This window comes from Apis florea, unplaced genomic scaffold, assembly GCF_048593485.1.
Source record: "Apis florea isolate Af1SG1 unplaced genomic scaffold, ASM4859348v1 contig_3493_pilon, whole genome shotgun sequence".
Lineage (NCBI taxonomy): Eukaryota > Metazoa > Arthropoda > Insecta > Hymenoptera > Apidae > Apis > Apis florea.
In genome coordinates, this window is record NW_028256772.1 from 2118601 (window position 1) to 2129153 (window position 10553).

At 23.4% G+C, this 10553-nt stretch overlaps 3 protein-coding genes across 5 annotated transcripts; 2 read left to right on the forward strand and 1 right to left on the reverse strand.

The window, feature by feature from the left end:
• Nucleotides 1-237: 237 nt before the first annotated feature.
• Nucleotides 238-3801, forward strand: ICA69 (islet cell autoantigen 1-like protein). Of its 2 annotated transcripts, none has more exons than XM_012486276.3 (6): nt 238-965; nt 1180-1454; nt 1529-1871; nt 1968-2243; nt 2310-2925; nt 3096-3801. In XM_012486276.3, exons 1-6 carry the CDS (start codon nt 955-957, stop codon nt 3213-3215), a joined length of 1641 nt encoding a protein of 546 aa, XP_012341730.3. In that variant the 5' UTR covers nt 238-954; the 3' UTR covers nt 3216-3801. The 2 variants fall into 2 exon arrangements, with proteins under 2 accessions (XP_012341730.3, XP_086769066.1); XM_086912940.1 differs by lacking the exon at nt 238-965 and adding an exon at nt 977-1113.
• On the reverse strand, nt 3717-7495 carry LOC100870308 (armadillo repeat-containing protein 8). Its single transcript, XM_003693507.4, has 8 exons — nt 7275-7495; nt 7082-7155; nt 6429-6879; nt 5869-6363; nt 5504-5795; nt 4679-5202; nt 4196-4362; nt 3717-4010 (listed from the first exon to the last, which is right to left on the reverse strand). The coding sequence occupies exons 1-8, from the start codon at nt 7299-7301 to the stop codon at nt 3974-3976; spliced, it is 2067 nt and encodes a 688-aa protein (XP_003693555.1). The 5' UTR covers nt 7302-7495; the 3' UTR covers nt 3717-3973.
• Nucleotides 7063-10312, forward strand: LOC100864354 (uncharacterized). Of its 2 annotated transcripts, none has more exons than XM_086912943.1 (2): nt 7063-7241; nt 9080-10312. In XM_086912943.1, the coding sequence occupies exon 2, from the start codon at nt 9200-9202 to the stop codon at nt 10250-10252; it is 1053 nt and encodes a 350-aa protein (XP_086769069.1). In that variant the 5' UTR covers nt 7063-7241; nt 9080-9199; the 3' UTR covers nt 10253-10312. The 2 variants fall into 2 exon arrangements, with proteins under 2 accessions (XP_086769069.1, XP_012341737.1); XM_012486283.3 differs by lacking the exon at nt 7063-7241 and adding an exon at nt 8427-8976.
• Nucleotides 10313-10553: the final 241 nt, after the last annotated feature.

Here is a 10553-nt window from a genome sequence, read left to right on the forward strand (position 1 = left end):
ACAATTTGACCGGTTTTAACATTTATTAACTAATAAAAAATAAAATAAATATATAAATCATTTTTTTTATTGTTTCGTTTGAGTAAAGTAATTTTAATAATATATATTTTCATTGCACAAAAAAAATAATATAAATTATGATTATATTTTTAAAATTTAATTTACTTAAAATGTTAAATGAATATATATATATATAAATATATATATATATATATATATATATATATATATATATATATATATATTTATATATATAAATGTAATAGTAATAAAAATTATTACTTTATATTTTTTTGCAAAATGTTAAAATACATAAGTTACGAAAATATTAACTAATTATAATAAATTATAAAATAATTTTAATTTCATTTTAATATCATGTAATCAGTATATATTAAAAAAAATTCCTTATATTAATTTATAATAAAATTATAATGATTTAATTAAAAAAATTTAATTAAAATTTCTAATTTTTTATTATTTACGATATTTACAATTACATATTTTTAAAAAAGTCTTGCTTTTAAAAATTGACATTATTAAATAATTATTTTTTTAATAAAATTAACTTTTTTCCTTATTATAAATTTGCAGTACAATAAAACAAAATAATTTTCAACAATATTTTTTAAGAAATCATATTATCTTTAAAACATTATTAGTGCGCCTTGTGCCTTTTTCATATCGCATCCATTAAAATTTCACTTTAAACAATTCTTAGTAGGTGAATAATTATAATAACAGTAAACTGTATGTCAAATTGACAGATAAAGAATGTACCAATCTTTTTATCTCTATTAAAGTACAAACGCCTATTTTAATACATTTAAAACATTCATCATGCGTGTTAAAATATGATCTTTATAAATCATTTATTTTAAATCATACTTAGAAATTATTTATCTTTTAGTTGTAAACGTTAAACCTTCGTATTTTTATTAAATATCTTCCATTATGAATGCATAGTAAGTGTCTTAATATTAATTTTTATAAAAGTATTATTTGATGTTTGAATAATTTTATGTTCGATACATTATCGTAAATTATTTGCATAATAAAGAAACGTCTATCACTTATAATTGATAAAATGCTTATACATTTAAGATTATATCTGTAATATATAATAATAATTTGATTGTATAATTTCTTGCAATTAATTTTATCTAATATAACTTTTAGTAACAAGAACACACACGGACCAAGTATATCGGGAAACGCATTCGATCGTTGGGTACAGAGGACCAATATGCATGACGATTCCACTATTACAAAAATGCAACATCAATTTTGGGTTACAAAACAAGCTTTATCACGGAAATTAGGAAAAAAGGAAGATGAATGTATAGTAGCATCAGATGCAGAATTAGATGCCAAGTTAGAATTGTTTCGTAGCATTCAAGAATCTTGTTCTTATTTGCAAAGAATTATTGATAAATATCAAGAAAGATTGTGCAGTAAGTTAATGTGAATTTAAAATATTTTTTTTTTTTATATTATATTCATAATCATTGTATCTTTAATTTTATAGATCTCGCACAAGAAGAAAATGCAATGGGACGATTTCTTAAAGATGCTGGTAAACAAGATAAAACTAGAGCTGGTAAAATGATGACAGCAGTTGGAAAATCATTGTCATATTCTGGTCAACAAAGACTTGCATTAAGAGCTCCATTGGGACGATTATATCAAGAAGTAGAAACATTTAGACAAAGAGCTATTGAAGATACATTGCAAAAGGTTCAAGCAATGGAAAAGGCTCGTACTGAATACAGAGCAGCTCTATCATGGATGAAAAATGTTTCTCAGGAATTAGATCCTGATACATCGAAACAATTAGAAAGATTTCGTAAAGTTCAAACATGTGTTAGACAGTATGTATTGCTAATTATATTATATTAATTATTGCTAACATAAATTCTATATATATATTTAAATATTTTTAAGCATACAATTCTTTGTTGATGTAGAGGTAAAATAGCCTTTGATAACTTGGCTTTAGATTGTCTTCAAAAAGTAGATTTATTGGCTGCAGCAAGATGTAATATGTTTAGCCATGCTTTAGTTTTATATCAAAGTACACTCTTAAATTTTACTGAAAAATCTGCACAAGCATATTCCACAATAGCAAATAGTTTTAAAGGCTATCAACGATATGATTTTATGGTCGTAAAAGAACTTACTGAACCTTCAACTAAATTAGCTCAAGAAACTGGAGGTGATGATGATCTTGATGAAAAAGACAAGTAAATTATAAATTTTTAAGAAATACTAATGATAAGAGTTTACTATGCTAATAAAATATTTTTTAGATTATCATTTTTTGACATGGATTATCATGATAATGTTGAAGAAGCTGAAGAAGTAAAACCAATCAAACAAAATATAGTTGAAAACAATAAACAAGATGAAAAATTATTGGATATTGAATATGAAACAAAAGATATGTTGGGATTGGAAGAATTAGACTTAAATTCTAGTTCTTCAAATAATAGAATCATGCAATCAATTTCTAATGTAGAACAGAAAGAAAATCTCGAACAACTTTTTGAAAATCTAATCTTAGATAATAATGTATCTCATAGTGATATTATACAAGAAGGAACTCAATCTGAACTTGATAAAAAATTTGGTGAACAAAATCTAACAATGGATATATTTGATAAATCTGATACAAATTTTAATCTAACTGATTTCTCTTCCTTAGAAGAACAAAATTCAGGAGAACAATCTTTACAATCTCTTACTTCGGAAAATATGATACTTTTAAATGATATTCTTATTGATAAACAAAATATTGATAGCGAATGGGAAGCAATATCGAATGATACATTTTTACCACCAAATATATTAAAACAAAGTTTAGGTGATGCAGCTCTTGGTATTGGACAAAAAAATATACCTACTACTACTGATATGGATGACAAAGTATGTAAACATATAGTATTATTAAATATTATATTAAATATAATAATAGTAAATTAAATCAAATAAATTAAAATTATTAGAATTAATATTCAAAAATATTTAATTTTATAAAAAATTATTAAAAATAATTTAAATAATAATAATAAATTTATATCCTATTTTTTTCTTAGAAAAAGAATAAAACTGACAAACTAAAGGGTAATTCCTGGTTGGATTTATTTGCTGAATTGGATCCTTTGGCTAACAATCCAATGGAAAATCTTTCTAGTGATAGTAATGCATCTGCTTAATATTTTAAATTGCTTAAACTTATATTCACGATATATAATCAGTTGTAATTTACGACAACAATCAGAAAACACATATTTATTTTCTTCAAATAGAATAATGCTGCAAGCATTATTTAGTTCTTACATAAGCATTGATATTGAATATTTGCTGTTTGAATTTTAACATTCCAGATTTGTTAAATCTAATGAAAATAACAAGATGATAAGAATTAAAAAATAGTTAAATTTCATATTTTAAGCTTCATACCAAAGATGTAAAATTAATAATAGTTTGTAAAATTTAATCATATATTTTTTTTTCATATATATTAAAAATATTTCTTTTTACGATAATAAATAATTATCAACTTTCCTATTCACATTTATAACAAAATATGTTTAGTATATTTAATGTTGTTACATCACATGAGTAATTTGATGTTTCACAATATGAAACATCGAAAATAATTTTTTTGACATTATCACTGTATTAAATTGATATTTAAGAAATGTATAATGCAATTATTACATCATTTTTTTTTAATATACTGAAATATTGCAAATTGCTTCTTTTTTTAAATAAAATAAATACAATATAAACAGATTACATTGTCACATTGTCGTTGATATTGTTTTTGTATCTTTTCTATATAAATATAAAATGCTTACGCATTAATAAAATACAAAAATCACATTGTTAACACCAAAATATAATTATATTTCATGTATAAAAGAATTCTGAATCAAAACCTAATTTTTATCAATGATGTATTTGAAATTTAGGCATCGTAGAATTGTGCCATAGCAGTTCTAACTCTGAAACAAAACATTAAAAATTATAAATATTTGAGGAAAAATATTTTTATATTATATTAATAATATTAATATATTATATAAAATTTGCAAAAATATTTAGCAATAATTTTTAAAATTTTTTTTAAAGAAAAAAAATTATTATTATAATAAAATTATTTTTAAGTTTAAAAATTTGTTACTCATACTTATCAAATAATTGAAGATCCTTGCTATGACGTAATTGTTGTAGAATACGATAAAAACCTAGCTCTTTTAAACGTGCTTGTCGTTGCGCAGCACCAGGTTCTTCTCTCCAGACTAAGTTGCATACACAAAAAACTGCAGCAACTTGCAACTTTACATTGCTATGCATCTAAATTAATATATAATATCATAAACATTATTATAAATTTCTAAATATCAATAATATTGAATTATTGAAATATTGAAATATAATTAATAAATTATATATATATATATATATATAAATTAAATATATAGATATATTATAGATATAGATATATTATAAATTAATATATCTAAAATATCAAAAATGTGTTATATTATTTTAACAAAATAAAATAAAAAAATGGTAAGTAAAAAAAAAAAAATCTAAAAATATATATTTAAGATAAAATAAAATTTAAAAACAAAGAAACAAAAATAAAGCAAAATATTTTTTTACAAACCATATAATCCATAAGTTTTTTAAGCACATCTTCATTAGCCATTATATGGTCTTTTGCTCTATTTCCATCAGCTACATTTGCTAAAATACAAAGAGCTTGTTCTTTTACATCTGCTGGATGCCTTGGATCTTCTAAAACCAATATAACAGCTTGCATAACATGAGCAGCGTGTTCTCCCATTATACGATCTATATGCGCTTTTGTAGAGAGCAAATTTCGTAATAAACCTAATGTTTTCATTAAAACTGGTATATCTTGATCTGCCAAAAGACAAAAGATTTGATCAGTTCCCAAGCATTGTAGAATTTGCAATTTTACTTGCTGTTCAGCTTGAAAAGCCACGTTCATCAAAGCCCAAATTCCATTTAATCTCAATGCTGGAGTACATCGTTTTGTAAGTGAACATAATAATTCTATCCCTCCAGATTCAAGAATTGGTTCTTTGCTTGGGCTAAATTCCAATAATAAGTTACATAAAGTACTTGAAGCAACAGTTAATAAATCAACTTCACTTTCGCCTCTACCTACACAATATAATTACATTAATTAATAATAATGAATGATACTAATATAATTTAATTAAAAAAATTTTTGAATTCATAATCTCATATAACAAGAAAATATAGAAATATAAAAAATTTTTAATAATCATATGCAATTCAAATAAATGAATTTTGTAATATAGTTCAAAGAATAAAACAATAACTCATAAAATCACTTACAAAATTTGTAGAAATACTTTGAAAGATAAAATATTTTTACAAATTTGTACAAATTATATTATTTCAGTAATAATTCATTAATTAAAAAAATATTATATTTTACCTTCTAATCCCTTGTCTGCTCCATGTAATAATTGCATAAGTGGCCTCCAAACAACATGATCTTGAAAAGTTGTTCGAAGTTGTTGAACACTTCTAGAAAGAGAATGAAGACATCTAACTGCTGCTAGACGTACATGAGAACCTCCTGGATCTTGAAGACCAGCCACTACTTGTTCCATAAGACTTTCTGTTTCAATAATACGTTTTCTAATATCTTCATCATTAGCACCAAGAGATGCAAATGCTCTGAATGCAGCTTGTCGCATATCTTGTGTTAATGTTGCATCTTGTACCTAAAAAAAATATTAAAATAACACATTAACAAATACATAAAATAAATATATATATCTATATAAATATATTTACATGTGGATGAGGTCGTAATAATTCTGCAAGTGTAGGAATTAAATGATTACTAATGGAAGCTAAACGTTGTAATTCAGTATTAACTTCTGTAAGAAAAGCCAAAGTCTCAGCTGCAGCTACTCTTTCACGAGGAGGATGATCTCGATGACAAAGTCGCACCAAACAAGGTAATGCACGATATATAATTCTTGGATCTTTGTATAGTAAAACTCCAGTTCTGTGCATATATGTAACACATCTTGCAGCTTCAAGTTGAATTAATGAGCTTTTCTCACGACCCATTAATTGTCCTAATGCTACAGGTACAAGTCTACCCTGAGGAGTATTACTGGTAGTTGCTGATGCAACCATAACACAAACTCTATAATTCTTATAACACATATTTGCCAAACATGCTAGAGCTGATAATTGGACATCAGGTAATGGAGAATCCAATTGCATTGCTAATGTTTCTACTGCACCTCCTTTGGCTAAAGCACTCTGCTCTTCTGTTGTCTAACAGAAATTATGTAAATTAATATCATATGTAACAAAATACATTTGATTTGTTATTTTTATACCTTGCATGCTGTTGTTAAAATTGTTGCCACACAAATTTGACAAGTAACAGACTGATTTGCTAATGATACCAATCTTGGTACTAATGCAGGATCCTGATATATTGAATGAACTGGTGCTGCTGGATGTTGAAACACTGTTCTCAAACATCGCAAACATGCTTCATTTAATAAATCTGTTGCTTTTGGCTTTCCTTCTAATAATGTTTCTATGATAGGTGTAGATAGTATAACTTGAAAAAGTAATGGTACTACACCAAGATCTATAAGAGCTAATACATGTTGATCTGTTCCTTTAGCTAAAGAGCCCAAAGTTACAGCAGCCTCAAGTCTTATGTTATCTCCAATTCTATCTGATGTATCTCCAAGAAGTTGTAATAAACGTGGTACTACACCTTGAGCTATTACAGATCCTTTTTGTCTATTACTTCCAATTACAGAATTTTTTAAACATCTAAAAATAATAAAAAAAGATCTATTAACATAAAGTTAAACTAACTGAAAATTAAAAAATTAATTTAAATTAAAGAAAAATAACAAAATTAAGATTATTTTTATAATATTACCTTTTTAATGTTTTTTTTACACCATATGATTTTTAATAAATAATAACCTTTAGTAAACAAGTTTAGAGGTTAAGTACGATTTGTACTCACATAATAGCTTCTAAGCACTTTTGAGGATCCAGCGAGTATAGTTCATCGATGTAACTTCTCGAACTCTCAACATCCTATGATATAATAAATTAGTCATTTAATTTTCGATATTTTTTATTGGTTATATGAAAATTAAATTTTTAGAAGCAGAAGAAAACCGGTAAGATATTTCACGTTTTCAATATCTACTTACCATGAATGGTTGCATCACCGAGACCATACTTCTTTTATCTCGGTTTTACATACAGATATTCTAAATATTCACTCAAAATAATTCTAAATATATATTTTACTATCACAAGAAATTATTAATTCAACAATCCACTTTGTTTGTTATGTGAGCACTTGTTATTCTATTTGATAAAATTTGCGCTCTGAAAAATTTTCACTAGAATAGTGTTACCACTACTATATAGTTAATTATTATTATAATATCTAATATGCTTCAATTTTCTAAATTCTTTTATGCAAAAAGAAATTTAATGTAATTTTATAAATTATATATTATTTTTAATGAATTGAATGATTTAAACTTTAATTTAAAGCATTAAAATTTTTTAATATTTTTTATAAATTTTTTTAAATTTTTATGTACAAAATTCGAATAACGATTTTATCTGTCAAGTATTCAAATTGACTTATATGCATATGTTTAAAAATTATTTATATACAAAGTTTTAGGAATTTTTAGGAATTTTTGTGAATTAATATCATCCATTTTCTAATTGGACAATAAAAGCATTAGCGTGTAAAGTATTCAAAGTATATAAATAAAACTATAAATGAAAAACCGAAATAAAGAACTGGAGATAGAACAAATCTTTCATTTTATAAAACTTTATGTTATTTAAAAAAAAAAATTGATCACATAAAAAAGCAGAGATTTTATAATATTCTCTACTATTAAAATAATTATATCTTTATAAATAATAACATTAACAAATATAAAAAAATTCATCCAATTCATTAAATTTATGATTTTAGAAAAAAATTCTCATAATATTCGATTATGTGTTGTTGTCTCATTTTGAATCGATAACTACATGTGAAACACGAATAAAAGAATATTTAGAATTAGATATAAAAATCTTATATCTCATCTGATTCAATTAACAAAAACTCTATTATATTTCAAATTTTATTCTAAAGTTAGCGATATAAAGATTTATTATAAAAACAATATAAATTTATAAAAAATTATTTCAACAATAATAATTTTTTGGAAAAAATTGTTTACATTTTTATTTTATAAGTACGCATTTAATCAAATTGATTTATATTTATTTACTAAATACTTAAAAGTTTTAAATTTTTAGAATTTAATATTATACTTTGATTTAAAAATAGAGGAAAAAGTTAACTGGAGGAAGTAATACTAACACTATATCTATATTACAGGATATCTATGTTAAGATATGCTTTCAATTTTTATATAATATTCAATTTTATATTCCTTCCTAACTTTTACATTCACGACATTAAATGTCATGACTTTTGTTGTTATTGCATTTACATGACATTGAATTTGATATAATAATATATATTGTCATATTAACAAAAATTATGATATTTAATATCACGTGAAAACGTATCTTAATATACGTATGTTGATAAATAGAAATCGTGTTATATGCTGTTATATATTTCTTACTCTCCTTTCTAATAATTCTTTAAAGTAATGTCAAATTTTGAAAATCTAAAACCTTATCTGAAAATCGTGCTTGTATATTGTTGTATTTTATGAAACTCGAGATTTCCCTTTACTTTTAAGAATATAGTTCAGTTATTACAGAGACGTTTTTATCAATTAAAAAATTTGATTAAATATGATTACGGAATCTTTGCATGAATATTTGGAAACCGTGGCAGGATATATATTTGATGATGATAAATTAGTAAATATTTCAAATACTTTTCAAATTTTTATTTCATAATTAATTTTCAATATTATTTTTAATAATGATTTTTAAAATTACTTTAAATATTTAAAATCCGTAGGTAACATATAAATGGCTAAGTAAAATATTGGAAGTTCATGTTAATATTGCAAAACAAATTTTATGGGAATTTTGGCAAAAATATAAAAAAGAAAAAGAATTTGTTTGTACTTTCTTATTAATGGGGATTCTATATGATAATGGAATGCATATTGAAATTGTAAAAGAGAAAGATTTAATAACATCAAAAGAAAAATATAGTAAAATTATTTCTGAACATATTTACAGTCTTCAGAAAATACTTCCTGAGATACAGCTACTTGCAAATACTGAAAATGGAGATATTAAATTCAGTGCAATTAAATGTATTGAAGACAATGAACGTAATGATAAAGAAATGCATATTTTTCGTTGGGGTCCTATATCAAGTGGAATTCAATTTGCTTCTCAAGAAGAAACACAATCTGAATCAAATGAAGTAAAAAAAATAATTAGTCCAGAAAAAAAGCAAACTGTTATAAAAAAAAATGAAAGAAAAGGTTTTGATAATTTGTTTGGAAAAATTATTAATAAACAGAAAAATTTATATACATCGTCTATTGAAGAAATGAAGATGGAGTCTTCTGATATAAAAGAAACATCTAAAAATGTTCTTAAGTGTTCAAAAGAAATTATACAAAAAGATAAATTGAATAATTTTCTTCAATCAAATGAAAATGAAACAAAAGCTGTAGAATTTCCAAATAAGAACAAAAGTATAAATTCCACACAAAAGAAAATTACAGAAGAAAAAATTGCTCTTAGAAATAATAAACAAAACAATATGCGTGGTAAAAAACGTAATCAAAACAAAGATTTAAATAATATTATAAAAAAGCGAAAATGTATTACAATTCATGGCAATTCTAGTAATACAGAATCCTCTAATGATGAACAAGAATTAGAATTACCAATCTCACCTGAAAATCTTTCTCCTCCTATAAGCAAGCATTCTATGTCTCCACCACAAATGAAATTTGAAAATGGAAAACGTAAAGTTTTAAAAATAGTAGATAAAACATTTGAAGAAGATGGTTTCCTTGTAACAAAAAAAGTACATGTTTATGAAAGTTGTTCTGAAGATGAATTAGAAATTATAACAAAAAAATCTATGATACCTGAATCAAATTTAGAATTTAAAGAAAAGAAAAATACAAAACAAACAACCATAATGAACTTTTTTAAAAAATCATAGTATACTTTATTATATTCATTATATCTTATAATTTAAAATAAAGTATTAAATTATTAAATATATTTTATAATTTTATTATAATAAAACAATAACATAAAAACAAAATATATAAAAATCTCTAAAATATTTTATAAATAATTAATATAAAATTGTTTGAATAAAAGCAATATTTTTTTTATTTTGAAATTGTAATTATCTTAATTCCAAGTCTAGATAAAATAGATATTATATACAATTATCAGATATGTTATCATAAATATGTCATAATGTTATCAAAAGCATCATGTTGCTAAATGTAGGC

What these genes read in the sequence shown, in the direction of transcription:
- LOC100870308 (XM_003693507.4), bottom strand. Translation starts at nt 7,301, where the DNA reads ATGGTCTCGGTGATGCAACCATTCATG. An exon ending in CGGTGATGCAACCATTCATG is followed by an intron (nt 7,156 to 7,274) that starts GTAAGTAGATAT and finishes ATTATATCATAG; the next exon opens with GATGTTGAGAGTTCGAGAAG. An exon ending in AAGTGCTTAGAAGCTATTAT is followed by an intron (nt 6,880 to 7,081) that starts GTGAGTACAAAT and finishes TATTATTTTTAG; the next exon opens with ATGTTTAAAAAATTCTGTAA.
- LOC100864354 (XM_012486283.3), top strand. Translation starts at nt 8,908, where the DNA reads ATGATTACGGAATCTTTGCATGAATATTTGGAAACCGTGGCAGGATAT. An exon ending in TATTTGATGATGATAAATTA is followed by an intron (nt 8,977 to 9,079) that starts GTAAATATTTCA and finishes TAAAATCCGTAG; the next exon opens with GTAACATATAAATGGCTAAG.
- ICA69 (XM_086912940.1), top strand. Translation starts at nt 1,088, where the DNA reads ATGCTTATACATTTAAGATTATATCT. An exon ending in GATCTTGATGAAAAAGACAA is followed by an intron (nt 2,244 to 2,309) that starts GTAAATTATAAA and finishes AATATTTTTTAG; the next exon opens with ATTATCATTTTTTGACATGG. An exon ending in CTACTGATATGGATGACAAA is followed by an intron (nt 2,926 to 3,095) that starts GTATGTAAACAT and finishes TTTTTTTCTTAG; the next exon opens with AAAAAGAATAAAACTGACAA.